We start from the raw sequence: 20,939 nt of genomic DNA on the forward strand, positions 1-20,939 counted from the left end.
ATTCGCAAGAAAAAAAAACCATTTGGGGGCATTTTTTTTTAATTAATAAAGTACCTATTTACACGTTAACCTCCTTAACTTAGTTAATAATTTTTACGTTATATGAGGCCATTTTGGGAGGAGTTGGCCATTTTAGTGATGCTGTCCAAAATGGAGGATTTCAGTTGCAGTTGGCTTCGGGTTTCGTCCAAGACTCTTTGCTTTTCGGTCAGGCATTTTTCCAAATCTTCCACTTGCTGAAAATCAGGTTTAGTGTGAAAAATTTACTTGGAAAGGTGTTTTTCTTATACAGAGTGGTGCCATTATAAGGGATAACCTTTAAGGAGCCATTTTTTCCATACTTAAAGTCGTTTTTTATATCTTTTTACAGTAATTTTACGCTTTCAGGAATTAAAAATATTTTATAAAATTCTGAGGCACTTAAACAATAAAATTACTAAAAAAAAATATTTTTTCTCATCTTTTTTCAAGTGTAATGAAGTTAAAACGTTAACAAGTCAAGTGTAACGAAGTTATTGATTCAAATTACGTATTGGATATCAAACAAGGATACAGTGTGTTTTTTGTAATAAATGTATCTCAAAAACTTTTTTTTATTTTTTCAATGCTATTTTTATACATTGCATAAAAGGGATTCCCCAACTAGCATTTTTGGCAACAGCTACGTAATCGCGACTATAAAGAATACTTTAAAGTTGTGGTTACTAGTCGCGGGAACTGTTTAGGCACCGTTCTGTTACCACTTTTTTACCAAAATTGGGAATGATTTTGCTGTTGCAAATACGTAATTCTATCGTCCCGGGAACTTCTTTTTAACGTCCCATAGTGGTTTTCGGGATATCATAAAGTAGGAATTGTGCAGTGCTAGTTACTAAGAAGTTACCGAGACAATATTATGCAAACATTTTGATTCTCTTTCTTTGTCAACACAAATAATTTTATATGTCCGTCTTTATTCTAAGTGATGGCGTTGTATCGGGGTTAATCTACTTCATATTGTATTTAATATAGCTGATATTAGCGCTTACCGGAGTGGAAAAATGTAAACGAAGCAAATTTTACTGTTAAACATAGGCAATATAGGACGAAAATAAAGAACGCCTCATTAAAATAATGACTTTTAACAAATTTTATTCGTTAATTGTTAAATCTTTATTCGAGATCAAAAATTACTCCAAGCGTCCTAATTTTTAACAAACATTAAATTGGTCTTTCTGCCAAATTACATAACGTGACATTTGATAATATTAAAGCTTAATTTGACCAAAATAAAAGAAATAGTAATTATAATTGTCGTAGAGACTAACCGATATGCCGCTCAAGAGAAAGCTAAAAAGTGGAAAGATGTTAATCTTTCAGAAATGTATGTATTTCCTGCGTCAAAAAACTCGATATGAAGGAGTACTGGTCACAGGATAATTTACTACATACGCCGATTTTTTCTCATAAGATGTCCAGAGACGTATATTTTCGAATTCGCCGGTATCTATTCGGCGAAGTGTTGTAACTAATTTTTTGGAAAACCTGTCATTGTAAGATTTTCGTACTGGTTGATTTCAACTTGATGGAGCCTCGCCTCAGTGTGAAAACAGTGCAACAAGCACGACATGTTTGATGATAAATAGTTTAGGCGTATGGGATTGGCCGGCGAGATCGCCAGATCTGACACCCTTTGATTTTTTTGTGGAATAATATAAAGGAATGTACGCAATACAGTAATGTATGGATCCGAACAGAAAGTTGGTAGACCCCGTTCGGTTTACCAAAACTTTCGGATTATAGGATTCATAATAAATGATTTCTATAATCCGAACAAGTTCGGTTTATAGATAACTTTCTTCACCATATAAAGGCACTATCACCATAAAACATATTTGTACATAATAGATTTAAAAACCTTTATTTATATGCATACATAAATGCATATTTCAAAATAAAAATAAACTTAACAGGAAATCAAACAAAAGATTCAGTAAAAATTTATCTAACAAGAAAAGTAATTACGTATTTAAAGAAAACAGTTATAATATAGACATACTTCATTGTCTCTTAATATTTTCTTTGGATAAAATTGTCCAGTTCTTTGAACAGGTTTTTCGATGCTTAGATCGACAGCCTTCTGTCGAATTCTTAGATGGATCACTTCATGTAGTGGCAATTCATTTTCTTCCGCCCAACGTAGACACTTATCAAATGAGATCACCGCTTCTTTGCTGGACATTTTCTGTATAAGTTCATCCTCGTCATCAGGTTTCTGATTTTCTCCTGCGACATTAGCAATGATCTCATCATCTTCTAAGATCTCTATCCAAATTTTCCTCGTCATCACCTCTTGCCCATTTTTCAACTTCTGTTTTATCTATCAGATTATCAGCACGATTTACTTTGTTCACTAACTCCACTAGATCAGGTCTTTCATCTGACAAAATAAAATTAGATATTTCTCCTCATAAAGCATGCAGGGGTATTAAATCTTCTTCATCCCATTCATCCATGTCCTTGGCGGAAAGAAGTTGACACCACAATTTTCTCACCAGTTTGTTCAGGCACTTGCTTCCAAGATTCGGATAATGCAAACACAGCATCCCTAAGCGACACATTCTTTAAATATTGCGCAATATTTTTATCATCTTGTACAAGTACCTCTTGCAGCAGCCTTTTTCGATAGGTGACTTATATTTTGGATCACATTCTGGTCCATCGGCTGAGCCAGGGCAGTGCAGTTAGATGGAAGAAACATGACTTGAATATTACCATGATGGCTGGCTAGTTCTTGGCCTGGTCTGTGAGCTGAAGCATTGTCCAGTATTAAAAGGGCTTTCTCTTTACGGGCCCTTCAGGGCCACTTGCATTTGCGCAAGGCATAAATGTAATACGGTCTTAACTGATTTTTCGACCCGGGCACCCTTTTCGTCTGCGTGTACTAATTTTACCAGATTCGTCCGCGTTATAGATTTGCTCTGAAGAAAGACCGTTGCTCAATTTTTTGTTTGAGTTCTATACAAAAGGGTTTCACAGCATTTTCGTCACTAGACAGCTTTTCGCCGGTAACTTTCAACGAGCGGATCCCAAATCTGTGTTTGACGCCTTGAAACCATCTTCTGCTAGCTTCGAAGTTGACTCCTTTGTCATTATTCATTTCTCTGAAAAATTGGCGAGCCTTTTAAAGTATGATTGCTTCGGAAATTGGTGCATGTCGTGCTCTCTGTTGCAAAAACCATGTATACACTGCATCTTCAACAACAGAAAATTCCGCTTTGCGCATCGTTTTTCTTGTTCCCGGCCCTTTTCAGTACGCGACACGTAACGATTAATTTTACTCTTTTTTTCTTGATATCGGATTTTGTTGACTTCCCGACATTAAAGCGTGTCGCCAAGGACGTGAATGAACATCCGGAATCCAGCAGACGTAAAAATTCAGCCTTTTGTTTAAGACTTAATGTGACATGCTTGCAACTCACAACACAACTACATAACTCTACTTTTTCCATAAAACACGTCAAAACCACTAAAAAACCACGCAACGTCTTGCTGCAAAAACAAACTTACAATAATAATTATGAACTACTCACATAAATTAAACGTTGCATCATCTTTTCGCACTAGACGCCCACGCTCGCGTACGTACCGACAGTTCGGATTACGAAATTCAGGGTGTTCATATTATGGAATCAAATTTACGGAATTGGGGCGTTCGGATTATAGAGTAGTTCGGATTATACGGGGTTCGGACTATCCATACATTACTGTACCAGTAAACAGTAAAGAAGAGCTGTTGTCAGCGAGGTATTACCTGTTTCGAAGAGCTAGACGAAAGCGAAATTAGAAGAGCGACGAATGTATCCACTATCCACCAGAAAACGATGTTATAAAAAATGTTTAAGAGCATAATGGTAGTCATTTCAAAAATTTTCTATAATAATATTTTTTTCTTTTGTTACTTTTGCGTATAACTAACGAAGTATTTTTTAGTACAAATAAGATTTTTTATCCATTGGTTGTAAATCTAGATACATTGTGTTAAATTTTCTACATGTTCTTACTATTATTTGAGCAATATGTCCATGGAAAATAAATAGTCCTATCAAAACTTCATTTGAGTAGTTAATAATAATGTTCCTTTTTTTTAATTAAGTTTATTATAAACTAAAACTTTCACTGTCATTTATTAAAGCATTATGACATTTTAGTTTCTTAGTTAGCTATGAAAACTAAATTAACTTAATTTACAAAATAAAAATGTCTAAAATTATCAGACTTCAGGAAAATAAGTATTTACTTCCAATACGTGGCTACTACTACTATAGGATTACTAAGATATTTTAATTATCTATTAAAATAAAATATAATATAGAGCGTTCCATTTAAAAAAATAGACTTTTCACCATTTTATTAAATAAATAATTTTAATTTAATTTTCAATGACTCTGTATATTGTTGATTAAGTTGGGCTATGGGTAATAAGTTAATCAAGATGGTCTCTTAAAGTGAGGTTTAAAATTTGATCTTTTTAGGAACTTACATGGCTGAGAAATATATAATATATCAAATTAAAAGTTAAATAGATAACATCAAAATATAAAGGCTGTACCATCTAAGGACTAAGAAGAATTAAGTGAAAAAAATTTCATGCATGACTTCAATGGTACCATTGTTATTCAGTTCACAACTTTATTAAAAGAAAATACAAGATTTAGAAATAACTATAAGTGCAGGCCTTTACAAAACTACTAAATAACTACGGGGTGTTTCAGAACTATGGGATCAAACTTCTAGGGGTTGTTCAGTGCAACAGTAGAATCCATTTGAGTATAGGAAGCCATGTCCGGAAATGTGTCACTACGCCACTACGGCCCTAAGACGCGTTTAAATTTAGAAAAAATATTAATTACCTAAATAGGATCTGATTCATTTATTTTTACCTTTTGTATATGATACCATCACAACAATTGTTCAAAATGTTGCCAACTCCAACCTCAATACACCGATTTAAATGCCGCACATGATTTCGGCGGACTACACTAAAAATTTGATCCTCGTTTTGAATGATTTCAAATGCTGCTGTTATTCGTCCAATTAAGTCTAGCTCTGATTCTACTGGAGTTTCGTAGACTAAAGACTTTACATGTCCCCACAAGAAAAAATCGAGCGACGTTAAATTGGGTGACCTAGGAGGCCAAGAAACTGCTCCACCTCTGGCAATCCAACGGTACCCAAACCGCTGAGCCAAATATCCAAGAAACAGATGCTTTAAAAGATAATTTTATAAGAATCTTAGATATAGCTGTTAGAAACCCCACACCTGATGTAATTGAAGCTATGCACAAAATTAACATTACACTAAATAAAGTACAGTCCGCGACAGAAGTGCAATCCTGCATTATTAATATAGCAGGCAAAATAAAAAAAAGGTATGGTAGACAAATTGGGGTACAACCTACTTCTACGGCCAGACGTAAAAATCGAGATGGTTTGAAGAGTGGTTCTAAAAGAATTCAATCAGGGAGACCCTCAAACGTCGAAAATAAACGAGTACCAAAAAAGAAAAGAAATCTTTCAGTTAATATCAATAAAAATACCCCAAATGCCAAAGGTCAATAATTTAAAGAGGTTAAGTATTTTTTTTATTTGAAAAAATGTATTTTTAGTTTAGTTGTTAGATTAGTTTTTTTTTTAAATTAGTTGTTTTTTTTTAATAACAAGATTTCCAAAAAAACTATCCTTATTTACAAGATGAAAACCACTTTGTCAACAAGTGTTTTGCTATAGCATTAATTTTTAATACTAATTTGGAGTCTTTAACTTTTTTGCGTCTTATTGTAGTAAGGTATAATATTTTTTTACTTGTAAACAAATTATGTGACCATTTTATAATAAAACATAAAAAAATTTTCGCTTTAGCTTAAATTAGTTGTTTTTTTTTAATTTATTTAATAACAAGATTTCCAAAAACACTGTCCCTATTTACAAGATGAAAATCACTTTGTCAACAGGTCTTTCGCTACAGCATTCATTTTTATAATTAAATTGAAGTCTTAACTTTTTTTGTGGAATTTTGAGTCCTAACTTTTTTGGAGTCTTTATTTTTTGCATCCTATTGCAGTTAGGTATGATATAACATTACGCCAATTTTTGTAATAATAGACTTCTTATTTTATTTGTTACTTCAGATGCGTGTATATCCCATTTTAAGCGCCTGTCTATTGTTACGCCCAAATTTTCATTACTTCTGCTTCTGGTACTAAAATGTCCCATTTTTACCTATCTTATGTAAATGTTAAGTATTTTGTTTTAGATATATTTAAATACAGTTTGTTTATTTGAAGCCAATTGTTTGTAAAATCTATCTCAGCTTTAACTTTTACAGATTGCCATGAATCACTAGAGTAAAAAATGGCAGTATCATCTGCGTAGCTTATTATTTGTCCCAAAGTACAACTTAAGTAATCTTAAGTAAGTCGTTGACATATAGAATAAACAATAAAGGTCTAAGTACAGTGGCTTGAGGTACTCCGCGAGTTATTTTTTTGAAGGTACTACTTTTTACATCATTTATTTTGACAAGTTGCTTTCTATTGCTTAAGTAGCTTTTAATTAATTTATAAGCCATACGAATAAAGTCTCCTCAACAAAACATCGTGGTCAACAGTATCGAATGCCTTTGAGAGATCAGCAAATATGCACAGTGATGACTTTGATTTATCCAAGTTGTCATATAAGTAATTCGTTAATTGGACAATAGTATTTTCCGTTGATACTTTTTCTCGAAATCCGAACTATTTATCTGAAAGAACAGAGTATTTTACTAAGAAAGATATTAACCGTCTCTTTAAGATTTTCGCGATATTTGAAAGTAACGAGACGTCTATAGTTTTTAACGTCTTCTTCCGAGTCATTTTTATGCACTGGTATAATTACGCCAATTTTTAAAGATTGGGGAAATATACCAGACGAATTCAGAAGAATTGTTTATTATGTAGGTCAGGAGATATGCTATTTCTCCTAGTTTTTGATTTATCAGATCTAGACAGGTCTGAAGATCGGTTAACTCGTTGTGTTAAACCTCAAGTCCGTGAAAAATAAGTCTGAACTTTTTGGACTAACGCTCAGCCTTTTTCAGTCTCTCCTTCAGTTTCTTCTTTTTCTTTTTGCTTTCTGATTTCCGAAACGTCCTCAATAAGTTATTTTTTTAAATTGGCTATTTGGTTGGTGATTACGGTTTGCTAATTATTAATTTGAGTCTTAATTTCTTCGTTGCTTCTTACAAGACTCTACCAGTTCATATATAGTTTTATCATTCATATTTATAATATAATTGCATAAAATAAAATCTGAATAGTGTATGGTTGACTAAAGTATTTCGTTTCGCTTGAGGAATTTTTGTGCGAAACAAAGAGATAATTCGCGATATAGATGTTGGAGTTTTATTGGTTGGCTTATATTTGTTTATTACTGGTAGTGTTATTTTTATGTAATTTAAATACGTACAACCGTCACTGCTGGTCCTGTTTTCACTAATTGATACTTTTCAATATTTTCCTAGCACTATATTTAATGTTATAACATACCAAACAAAACTGGTAAACTGGAATATTAGCCCGAAATCAGTTCGCTTTTCTCTCAAATATGCCAGTACACCTGCAAAACGATTAAACACCCAATTGGTATTCAAATTCTAATTCGATAATTTCGAAATAAAACGATATATGCAAAACCTCTAAAAAGCAATTTCCGTGGGCCTGGGAAGCGGAGCCTTAAGAAGTAATGAAAATAAAATTAAAACTTTAACATCCTGTATCTCGGTTATTATCAATTCTCGGACTAGACAAATTTGGTCAAATCGTAATATTTTTAACCAAAGAATATGTCATTACTCTATGTCTACTAAGGCCGGGGACACACGGTCCGGGTAAACGCCCGTCCGAGTTTTGTCCGGGCTCCGGATGATCCAGAAGTACATTATGAAAGTTGTGAAGAACACACGGAACCCGGACGGGCTTTTGCCGGCCCGATAGCAAAGACGCCCAGATGTATTCTCAACTGATCATCCGAGACCCGGCCGGGCGTTCACCCGTCCGACAGGTGGCGGGGCACACGGTCCGGGCGAACACGTGCAGTCAGTGTATGACCGTCGCGTGTGCGCATCTCAAGTTAGTGGTTTGGTGCTTGGTTGTGATATTCTCATATATTGGAGAGTTGATAATGACGACGGATATAGACGTGGATAAACTTATATCGCTAGTGCAAGAAAGACCCCAACTTTGGGACAGAACGTTGGAAGAATATAAAGACAGAAATAAGACAAGGCAAAATTGGATTGTTGGCTGCTCTACATTACATCCTGATTATGACGAGCTCAGTGATATTGAAAAGAAAAACTATTGTAAGTAACATTTATTTTATTTACAAATTAAATCTTATTACAATATAGTCAATAGAATACTTCATGTTTTGCACATGAACCTTTCAAATCCTAGACATTTGCCAGGGCACTGAACCCGCATCACTAAAAAAATAATCTGCCAACACATTTCTAATCTGGTTTGCCTTTTTCCCTCCTACTCTAGTTTGGTTCTGAGTTGGTACAAATTCGATATCCTCGAATCCAACAACTTCCAGTGTGTCCTCATAGTTAAATCCACCTCGCTCCCTAATTACATTGTGAAGCACAACACAAGCTTTCACTATATCAATGCAAAAGTTTGGATTCACATTGAGAGGGCGATGAAAGATTCTAAATTTGTTGCTTAATATACCAAAAGTACATTCAATATATCTTCTTGACCGGCAGATTCTGTAGTTGAAAACCCTTTTTGTAACAGTCAGTTGTTTCCCCCCATATGGCCTTTGTAAATGTACTGAGAGGCCAAATGCCTCATCTCCTATTAGAAAATACGAAATGTCTGGGGTAAGAGTGCCATACAAAGGCCTTGGTGAAGGTAGCACCAACCGATTTTCTTCAATACTTTTCCACAAAGAACTTAGATTAAAGATATTTGGATCAGCTTTACTGCCATAAGAACCAATGTCAACATAAATAAATTTATAATCTGAATCCGCAACTGCCATTAAAACTAAAGAAAAATAACTTTTATAATTGAAACACACATATCCACTTAATTCTGGTTTAATAATTCTGATGTGTTTTCCGTCTACTGCTCCAATGCAGTGCGGAAAGTTACTTCGCTTTTCGATTCCTTCTGCGACAGCCTCGCATGACTCTGTTGTGAGTTTTGGTAGGAACTCATCGACAAGACTTGTCCATATAGACTGGCAGACTTGCTTAACAAATTTCGCTATTGTAGATTTTCCCAGTCTGTATGAATAATGTAGGTCAACAAACGTACAACCGGTAGCAAGATACCTGAAAACAAAAGCGGCATCAATAACATGTGAAATGAGAATGTATGTATAAAAACTATGTACATGTTTTTGTTTCAGGTCAATTGATTCTGAAACGATGGAACAATATCCGGGACCAGTGGATGAAATGAAAGAAAAAAGAAAAATACTCAAAGAAGTCTGGGGCTGGAGCCTCAAAATTAAGAAAATATATTTACCATGAAGCACTGCAATTCCTAGAAAAGGTAAGAGTGCATGCCGAAACTACGTCAAATATCCAAGGGGAAGGTCAACAAGACGACACTGTTGATGAATCTGGGGTCGACTCTCAACGAACTACAAATACTGTACCTAATACAGTCAACAAACCTTCTATTGTTGTTCCAAAAAAGAAGAAGAAAATGGACGATTTCGAGTTAAGGATGCTGAAGGTGGTGGAAACTTCGCAGCAAGATGGAGATCGACATCTTTCCTTTTTTAAAGGAATAATTCCTTCCATTTCCAAATTTAGCGAGCCACAGATTGTAGAGTTTCAGTTGGGAGTACTGCAATTGGTTCAAAAAATGCAACAAACCACACCACCAACACAGGTACCACATAATATTGTCCATTATCAACAGCCACTTTCGATTCAAGTAGAACAACAACAACAACTATTCGATCAACAATAACAATACATGCCGATGCATCAGCCCAACAGGTATGCTGCACCTGCACAACAACCATGTAGTTCCACCATGGTCCCACAGTACCATCAGCTAACTTCAAGAGTAAGCGAAACTCGTCCCACCTATCTACAACAAGCTGTACAAGAAGCTAGGCCTAGTCCGGCCGAATCAGATGTAACACAGATGGACAATATATCACCTGACGACAGTGACGTCGTATACTCTCCCAGTTCCGATTTGTTTGAATGAAAAACGTTATTGCATATGTACAGCAACTTAAAGTTAGGTGGAGGGTACTCTTACTGTAAAATGTTCTTAAATTAAAGACAAATGTTCATTAAACATAGTTTTAACTTGTAGTTATGGTTATTTTTTATGGAACCTCTATGTAAAATTAATCTTACATGTAAGAATTAGTTTGTGTTAACTAAGAAATTGTCCATTAATAGTTACACCTAAATTAATTATTTAAGCTAACATCTCTTCTAGATAACTTAATTGAACTCTTACCTTAAGGTCACTGCCAGCATTTCTGCTGGTTTAATGCAGGTCCTGTCTACGAAGCTGTGGTGATATCTTGTGGAGCACCTCATCGAAAGTGGAGACAGACATGCGAAAATAGTTGAAGAATTTTTCATCTTCTCTTAATTCTAAAAATAGAGTATTGAAGTGTCCTAGTATGTTTCTCTTCTGCACTACAGGATGTATCCATACACTTCTATTACGTTTCTTTTTACGTCTGTGACGCAGTAAACAAATCACTGCTAATAGTTTACGTTTTTCTTTGTCCATGGTCAAGCCGAAACTGACAAGTGGAATAAAATCTCCGGGACGGGAGTTTGCTCAGTGTGTTCTGTTCATCAAAATATCGTCCGTCCGGCCAATCGCCCGTCCGGGCAGTCACCCGGACCGTGTGTCCCCGGCCTAAGTTATGGGACACCCTGCATTTATTCATGTTGAATATTGAATAATATGAATAACTATTGATGCACAAATAATGAGCTCAATCATCAATGAATCGAAGCGAACAAGTATTGAATTATAAACCATGAAATCGTAGGAGTGAGAGTTAAAAATAAGAGAATACACTGTAAATTAACAGTGTATTTAAACTAAAACAAACAAAATTCTAAACATGTAACTTGAAAAAAGAATAAAAAATCACCACCTCAGAATTCCTCGGGCCCGGGGGAATTCTCCACATTCTTCTCCCTCTCGGTGGATTCATTATCTCAAGTAGTCGAGCAACGCATTACCTTTAACGGTCAGGAATTTCAAACTTTTATGACAATGGCATAAGTTAATTCTATGCCTTTTTGCCGTATTTTTACACGATTAACGGTCCTTAAAAGGTTATCTCCCACTTTGGATACTTCTTAATTACTCTTACCTTTTTATAACTTTTAATATTCTCGTTGGCGTTCACGAGGGCCTCGTCCTTCTTCTGGACGTTTTTCTCCAATCTCCGCGCGCTCTCCTCCATCTTGTTGAACAACTGTTGCAGCTTCGACAGTTTCTCTTCGGTCTCGTGCAGTTTTGCCTCACATGCCGAGAACGCTTTTTCTTTTTGGCTGAATTGCGAGTGTAGCACTTTATATCTGCCTTTTTCCGCCTCAAACCTGTTGACGAGAACGACTTAATAGAAATACTACTACCTAAAAAATTTCAGGATGTTTACTTGTTCTGTAGTTCCCTTAGTTCGATGCAAATGCTTTCCTTCTTCTTAATCATTTCCTCGTATTTTTGTATGGTATCGAACTCGGATTGCTGCAGTCTCGTGTATTCTTGATTCAGTCGCGTTATTCTGGAGACAGAAAAATTCACCTTTAAAACAAGCTCAAAATTTGTTGTTAAATTTACCGGTGTTGTAAATGGGTGCAATGTCTAGTGGCGGCCTCTACGCTGGACAGGGCGGCCCGTTCCGCCTGCGCCAAATACGAAATCTTGTAATTGTAGAACTCGATCATTTCCGAGGTGGCCACGTTGTTCAGTTCGTTTCTTGACACGGCATTCTGAAAATGGGCGAGTAACATCACTAAGAAGCCCTTACAATAAATACAAATTAATCAAACTAGATGTATTCAGAGCAATTTATTTTTGAAAGCTTAGCAGAGCACGTTCGGCGTATGAGCCATCATCAGTACTAACTGAAATGAGTTGGGTGTTATATGCGTAAAAAACATTATAGTTAAAGGTGAACGAATGGAATGTACTGAGGATTGTACTCACTTAAGACTATACAGAACACTAAACAGGACGAACGGTATTTAAAAAGGGGAGCACGTTAGTCTCCCTTGTGTTTTGTTTAAATTTTATTGTGGTTTCTTAGATGGCGGGAAATACTATGTCAAATTAGGTTAACCTACAGTTAACTTCACTTTAAAATTAATATTTATATTATGCGAACCTATCAGAGTGATAGTAGCGACAGATCAGTCTAGATGTCATTATCGTAAATGATGTGCGGTAGTGCGAGTTGATTATAAATTGTTATGGATTGGTTTTGTTTGATGTAACTAATCTTTTCACTACAGTGCCTAAATCTGAAAGTGTGAATCATTAAAAATATCTTGAAGGACAAAATAAATAACAATAATCTTATTTCCCTAATAACTTTACTTAACCACTGCCTTTCTCAAGATTTTTTCCTTTTCAATAATACGTTTTACCAACAGGCCATCTGGCTGTTAGGCTCTAGCAGAGTTGCAAGGGTCTAGAAAACTTCGTTTTTTTGATTTAAATAATTTTAATGATTTTATTTTAATTCATTTCAAAAATGCTGACTTAAGACTGAAAATTTAAGTCATTTTTTAAATTATTTGTGACTTAAATACTTTTGTCTAAAATAGAAAAAACTTAAGTCAGTAATAAAAGACTTAAATCAGAAGTTATGATTTAAGTCACCGAGAAACGATTTAAGTAATCTAGAAAGGTTTTAAGTCATATAAAAATGATTTAAGTTAAAAAAAAGATTTAAGTTTTTATAAAAGACTTAACAAGGTAAACCATTTAATTTATTTGGAAAAGATTTAAGTTTTTAAAGAAATGATTTAAGTCAGCAGTAGTATTCATCGCGTAGCGGAAGATCAATCATACTTCAGTGCCGAGTGTGCCGACGACCGACGCTCTCATGCCCGTTAACTGAAATCGAAAATCGACTTCCGACTAGTCGACTCCAATTTTGTTTGCAAACAGTCGTATAATCTTGCGTGTGCGTACTACTGGGCATTCTTGTTGGGGGAATCACAGACCTCGTATTGTATCGTGACAGACAGACATTATTGTGTTGTGCTATTGTTTTCTGCCAGATTAGTAATATATTAGACGTGTCCCTGGGCAAAAAAACACTTTTTGTGATTTGTGAAGTGAACTTTTTGGATTGTGTTTGTTTATTAATCCAAACAGGTAAGGAATAATATAATTATAATGTTTCCGTTTGTTTTTTATAATTTGAGGGAGGGATACTCAATAGACAATAGGGTTAAGGTAAGTATTATGAACCCACACAATTTACAGTATTTTTGTATTATTTGGCATAATTATTAAAGATTAGATGGTTCTAAACTTATTTAACTATGAAAGGGTAGTTTTATTTTATAATAATGAAGTAAAAACTTGGTTAAAAACTCCTATAAATTCCATTACTGTGAAGGTAGATATTATCAGAAAACTTACGTTTTTTTAATATTTCCTGGGTGGATATTGATAACTGAACACTTTGAAATTGAACTATAACCAAAAAATACGTTTTTCTGCAAAAAAACTCCCCAAAAACCTGTAAAAAACAGTTTTAAATGCCGCGAACCGCACTGAAATGTCACTTTTAATATATTCTATAAAGCACAGACTATCGATTAAAATTTGAAAAATCCCGAAATTTGTGGGTACATAATCCTTACCAGACCCGACAATAGATATCACTGACACTGACTGAACTAGAACTTGGAAACAATACACTTTGGTTGGGTTGGAGGTGAATGAACACATGAACACATGACATGGGTAAATCAAGTAATCACCGAAAAATAGTTTTAATCGTATTTAATTTCCTAAATGTTTTACACGGCACACGCCTGTTTAAAATTTCGAAATCTGTATTTTTAAGTTTAACAATAACTCAATTTTATTAAATAGAACGGTATCGGGAACAAATACTTTTTAAATGCACTTTCTACTTCCAATATTTTGATACAATCATTTTTTTAATCGGTTGATAAATAAGCCCATAAAACGAAAAAACTTATCAAGTAAATACGTTATAATAAAACTGATTCAATAAAAATAGCATAGAAGGGTCACTGTCCAAGAAAGACTTAGAGTTGGATGACGAAATGCTCTTAGACACTGAGAGTGACGATCTTGAAACTCTAGAAGATCCTTTCGCTCCAAGCGAAGATGAGAGAGATCCTAACTACGACCCAGCTACTGAGGCCAGGAACAATTTTAAAACCAAAATAGAGGATTATTTTAACGTAAAGTCATTGGTAAAGCCACAAAATAAAATAAAAAACTATATCAAACCAAGTGACCCAAGATCTGTAATGGAAATTGATGAAGCTTCCGTATCAACTTTTAGTTCATGCTGTCCCCAAGAAGATGAAGACAATGAAGAAACATCAAATGAATCAGCATTATTTGATGGCAATTTTTTTAAATTGTTAGCCGAAGTAATAATTTTAATATTATTGCTGCAATATGTCAAATTTGTAAAGGCATGAAATCCATTAAAGTAAAAACAACAGTAACAACAAATTTTATAATGCATTTAAAGGTTAAGCACGCCACAGCGTTTAATGACTATACTAAATACAAAAGAGTTAAAAAACAAAGTCTAAAATCAAAATATACAAAGGATGTTAAACTCTCAGAGTCTGAACAGGTTCAGAAGCCATTTAAGAGCAACAAGCAGCTAGATATTATATATAGTATAGCTCAGGCAAGTGCCATTACGCAAGATCAATTCGACCAGCGGCTTCTTAAATTTGTTATTAATACCATGAGCTCCGTTTCAGTCCTTAGCAATCCCAATTTTATTCAGATATTTGATGGATTTAATTTGAAAGTTATGTCCAGAACAACAGCTGTAAAAAAATAACGTCGCTACTAACTTTTTTAGTAACGTTAAATCTTTGCTACAAGAAGTGCCATTTGTATGTACCACAGCTGATATCTGGTCATCCAAGAAAAGAAGCTTTTTGGGAGTGACACGTCATTGGATCGATAACCAAACACTTCAACGAAAATCAATCGCATTAGCATGCAGACGCTTTAGTGGAACACACTCATTTGACAAAATTGCAGAGATGTTAGATGATATTAACAATTTTTTTGGCTTGTCTGAAACAAAAATTATAGGAACGGTAATTGATAATGGTTCCAACTTCATTAAACCTTTCAAGGAATTCGGAATAAATCTTCACGGGGATATTATCTTGCAAACAGTCCAAAACGAAGAGCAAGAGTGTGATGATGACGAAGAAACGATATCACAGGCTTCAGAGTTAAACGATGAAGATGAAGACGAATTGATATTGCCAACATCAATTACCTCTGAATGTGATGATCAAAGTAACAACCATTTCATTTTACCCAATCATTTCCGTTGTGTGACCCATACGATAAATTTAATAGCTACAACAGATATAATTAAAACAATAAACAAAAGTCATTCTCTACGTAGTAAGCACACGACCATAATGAATAAGTGTTCCTTATTATGGAATAAGTGTGGCTGCCCAAAGTCTGCAGAGATTGTTAAAGAGACATTGGGTCATTACCTTAGCTATCCAGGGGTCACTAGATGGAATTCCTATTATGATGCACTAGCCCAAATTTTAAAGGAAAAAGATAAACTTAATGTTTTGTTTGAAAAATTAGATTTAAATTCACAAAGTAAACTTAAAGAATCTGATCTGGAATATATTGAAGAGTACATTAAAATTCTTCAGCCTTTAGCATATGCTATCGACATATTGCGACAAGGCGATCAAAATACCTACTTTGGTAGCGTTTTCCCAACAATCGGAAGCCTGTATGTTAAATTTCATAGAATGAAGACTCAGTTTTAGATACTTAAATTTAGTAGTAGAGAGCTGTTTAAACTCTTTAACAGTGCGGTTTGCAAGCTATTTTTCTTTAACAAAATTGTCACGGTTTGCTTTAGTTGCCACTATTACTCATGCGAAATTTAAGTTGCGTTGGTTAAGTGCTTTTAAAGATACTGGGATGGCCCTAAGTACAACTGAGTTTAGCGACACAAGTGATTCCTTAAATCTAGCCACAGCCAATTCTTTAAATGAATTTGAATTGCAGTATTTGCAATACTTGCAAGATTCTGAAAATAATATTGAAATGTTAAATAAATGCATTAAGCGGGCTTTTATTAAATTCAACGCTGTTTGGCCATCTTCGGCACCCGTCGAAAGATTGTTTTCGTTTGCAACATTCATCAATTCTCCTAGGCGGCATGCACTCTCTGATTTAAATTTTGAAAACCTAGTATTATTGAAAGCCAATAAAATATAACGCATTCTACTTTCTACTACATTATACGCACATGACATACAGGGGGTCGATTTTTGATTTGGGACCATAGAGCGTCCCCGGAAGAGATAAATACATCCTATTGGTCGAAATGGCTAATAGTTCAGGAGAACTGTCCCTTTTGACACTAAAGACAGTCTTTTTAAGAGAGGTTCGTTCTTCTGGGTTTGGGTAGGTTCTCTTCCCAGGAGGGTCCCTGCTCCCAAGTCAAGAAGACGCACGGGCCACTTTTTACTAGACATGAATGGTCCATTTGATGACTTAATTAAAAACTTTCTGACAAGTGACAAATGTACGTATTATGTATATATTTAAAAAAAGTTGTTTAAGTTGGTTTAATGTTCCCTGTAAATTTAGGTACTTGTTCTATTTTCCTACTTGAATGCATGTTCCTTAGGTTCAGCTGTGTTTAACTTTAATATAAACATTTTCAAAGTTCTAATATAGTGGTTTTATTTCCTCAGGGTGCCGGGTGGTATCTATAATATAACTTAATAATATTGTAACGAAGCATTAAAACAAAAAACTTGCTTTCAGGTTCAGCCAGCTTGAAAAGTGTATTTTACTTATATGTTACTTGTCAAAAAAAGTCAATGTTACTGGCCTACAGTACTCACCAGTGCAGCCTCTACCTATCCTATAACGTTGACCAATTTAATTGTGATCACCCATTGTGATAACTTATAAAATTAGATCAAAGTGATCTTCTAGTTGCATTTCTGCCACATATTAGTAGGTAATAGTAAGTACCAGTGTACCAGCAATAAAATAATATTAAAATGTAGGAAATATAAATTCTTGAATGTAATTTTTGTTATATTCGCTTGAGAATTTTGCTTTATATCATACCTTTTTTTGACATTATATATCAATGACTTGTATCAACTCGTACCGCTTAATGATTTAAATCAAAATTAAAGACTTAAGTCATAAATTTGACTTAAATCATGCTATTTTGACTTAAGTCTTTAGTAAAATGACTTGACTTAAAAGAAAACGATTTAAGTCAAGATTTAAATCATTTGAATGTTGAACTCGATTTGACTTAAAACTTAAATCATTTTGATTTTAGATGTGACTTAAGTCTATTTAAATTTGACTTGTTGCAATTCTGGGCTCTAGGCCAGTTGCCTATCTCCATTTTTTGGCGGAGGTCTTCATGGATCACTGGGAATCCAAAAATGGACTGATAACAATAAAGAAATTTTCAATTGGAACGAATATGTTGACGATTGTCTCTGTTTCTTCAATTGTGACACAATAATAGATGTACCTGGCTATCAAATCAAGATCAAGCAGGGGTGGGGACTTGGCTCTTAATGTTAAAAATAACTTACAAAGTTTGAAGTTCGATATCACACATGCGAGGAATTATGGACCGAGATTAAATATGTGAATACGATGATTATATGGTTGGTCTTATTTATAGACCTCCGAGGGGCAGAGTGGGAGAGTTTTTGTGGGGGCTGATTTTCAACCAGTGGATATAATCTGTGGGGTTGATATTAATTTAAATCTGTTGAATTTAAGTGACCAGAAGAACGAATTGAAGATCATTTTGATCCCAGATGGAGAGTCGAGTTTTGAATCTGGTGTTAACCCTCGAGCGGTGACGTACGGTCTGAGAGACCGATGACAAAGATAAACCAATATTACTGCGCCAAAGCAAAGCGGAGCGCTTCGTCCGTCTAAGTACATGCATCATATTTAGACATCCATCTTGTAGCCATGCGTTAGCTCAGTACAAAAGTGTCTTGATAGTAGTACGGGTGTCCGTTTCTGTCAGAGACCGACGTCACCGAAGTTGGTGCTTTTTTTTTAAGTGAATAATTTGCCAGGTATTGTTTTAAAACTTGATATTTTCTTAATTTAACTCATATTTTATTTATAATTACTACCTCGGATAATACAGTAATAGATTTTGATAAAAACTATTTTAAATATGTTTATTCAATGATAACTTACATAATTTTTTTAAGATTTTTTGTCAGTGTCTTATTTACAGAAGTTATTCTGCGAGTTACCTTTACTCTTATTTTATTTATAATTACTAACTCGAATAATATCTACTAATAAATAAATTTTTATATAAACTACGTATTTTAAAATATATTCCATGACAATTTATGTAATTTTTTTTACGAATTTTTGTCAGTATATGTCTAATTTACAGAAAAATGAGTTACGAGAAAGATCAAGCGTGGATACAGCAACTTGTAGATGAAATTTTGCCAGAAGATAATGTGACACAGTATGATGACAACAGCGATGATGATGAAGTGGACCAGGTTGAGCATAGAGATGAAGGTTCGGAAAGCGAACAAAAATTCGATACCATAGAAATGACTTCCGAAAATGAGATGGAAGTCACTGAAGGAGAAATCCCTGAAGAAGAAAACATCGAAATAGAAAGAGAGAAAAAAACGTCCAAGGAAGCTAAAATTTACCAACAAGGCCCATTTTTTACCGGAAAAGACAAAACCACTCTGTGGATCAAACACTATCCGTAAACGACGATATATTATAACGCAACTACCGGAACCAAAACAGCCTACTCGAAATTTGACCGATATTTTGGAAATCTGGAAGAAGTTTTTTGATGAGTCAATTGAAACAATTGTCACATGTACGAATCAGCACATTGAAAATTTTGCCCGGGGAAATTATTCTAGGGAAACATATACAAGGCCCACCAACACCTTAGAAATTGAAGCATTGATAGGCTTGTTGTACCTAGCAGGAGTTAAAAAGATGAATAGACTAAATTGTAACGAAATTTTTCGTACAAATGGGGATTCACCAGAACTTTCTCGCTTGACGATGTCACAGCAACGTTTTCTTTTTCTTTTAAAACATCTTAGATTTGATGATCATGATACAAGAGATGCTAGAAAAGCTGTTGATAAACTGGCTCCAATTCGTGTAGTATTTCAGCAAGTAAACGAAAATTGTAAAAAAAAAATTCAGTGTTTCTAATTATGTAACAATAATAGATGAAATGTTGGTAGGATTTCGTGGGAAATGTTCATTTAGGCAGTATATTGATGTTAAAATGTTCTATACTGCCAATATGGAAGTTTACCTCGGCAAACAACCCAAGGACTCCATATACCGTTAGCAACTCTGCAATTGATGTAGTAGATAGGCTCATTGAACCCATTAGCGGTACTCGTAGGAACCTTACAACTGATAACTGGTTCACCAGTGTTGAACTATGTGAAAAATTACTGGAAAAACACAAATTAACTTTTTTGGGGACAATCCGTAAAAACAAGAGAAAATTCAATTTCAGTTAGGTCAAGAAAAAATTGTACTTTGGTGTCCCATGTACCAAAACCAAAGAAAAATGTCTTATTGTTGTCTTCCATGCATGATGATGATGAAATTCATGAAAAAAATAGGAGTTGATATGGTCGACCAATTATCTTCCAATTATAATGTACTAGTCAACCAAAGTGTCTTGGCCTCTGAGATTCGGATGTGCGGTGACAAAACCGACGAGAGCTCATTTAAAGTGGTGCTCTCGTAGTGTTCACATTGTTTACTCCGCAATACCTATACTCACTCGGCAGTAAATTTTTATTAATATTTTGTGAGGTGATATTAAAACTTTTATAGTTCAAACTGCCCTTTCAAACTAGTTTAAAAAATAAAGTTCTTACCGGTCAAAGTCGGGAAATAATTAGCAATTTGTTGAATTTTAAGCAAGCAGAAGCTGTAGCTGGAGAAGTTTCAATTCCTCTCGAAAAGGTATGTATGTATTTATTACCATTAATTTATTATTATTACATTAACTTAACTTGTTATTATTGTTTTTTACGCGACTGATATAAGAGTAAACAATTAAGACAAGTTACAAATTATGACCTTTCATCCCGCGAAATGTACGGTATTTTTTACAAGGGCATCAAAGTTTGGATTAAATTTGTAAAGGTTGTTTTGATAATTTTTAAAATTGAGAATTTGATTTTGACTAAAACGGTCACTTTTAAATGATGAAAATAATAATTTTAAAACTGTTTTATGCGTTGCTATGGTAACATTTTATTTTTTCACCCGCTTTTTTTATTGTTATAAGAGTGGCTACAAAACATCCATTTTCGTTTCGCTTATCCAAAATACATCATGTATTGTATAGGAGGTATGGAAAACTAAGTTTTCGATGCACGTATTTTGGAAAAATATTTTCACAACATCTTTTTCAGACGAGGTCAACAATTCACATGAGTCAAAAGCTATGATTTTTTTAGAACCACCCAAAAAATATTTTTTAAGATTAGAGCATCGAAAATTTAGTTTTGCTTTGTAAGGTTTATTGTTTTGCGACTTTTGATTTAAGGAAATTGTCACTTTATATAATGTATGTATAAATTTATAATGTAGGTA

At 34.3% G+C, this 20,939-nt stretch overlaps 1 protein-coding gene across 1 annotated transcript in view; it reads right to left on the bottom strand.

Annotated features, from left to right (window-relative positions):
• Positions 1–21: 21 nt before the first annotated feature.
• Positions 22–20,939, bottom strand: part of LOC126747010 (uncharacterized) — a 50,029-nt gene continuing 29,111 nt past the window's right edge. The window contains exons 8-11 of the mRNA XM_050455478.1: positions 11,871–12,022; positions 11,689–11,814; positions 11,401–11,629; positions 22–236 (exon numbers count right to left, since the gene is read on the bottom strand). Of these exons, the coding sequence (XP_050311435.1) occupies positions 99–236; positions 11,401–11,629; positions 11,689–11,814; positions 11,871–12,022 (645 nt within the window). The 3' untranslated portion in view covers positions 22–98. The remainder of the gene's footprint in view (positions 237–11,400; positions 11,630–11,688; positions 11,815–11,870; positions 12,023–20,939) is intronic.

This window comes from Anthonomus grandis, chromosome 18 (genome assembly GCF_022605725.1).
Source record: "Anthonomus grandis grandis chromosome 18, icAntGran1.3, whole genome shotgun sequence".
NCBI lineage: Eukaryota > Metazoa > Arthropoda > Insecta > Coleoptera > Curculionidae > Anthonomus > Anthonomus grandis.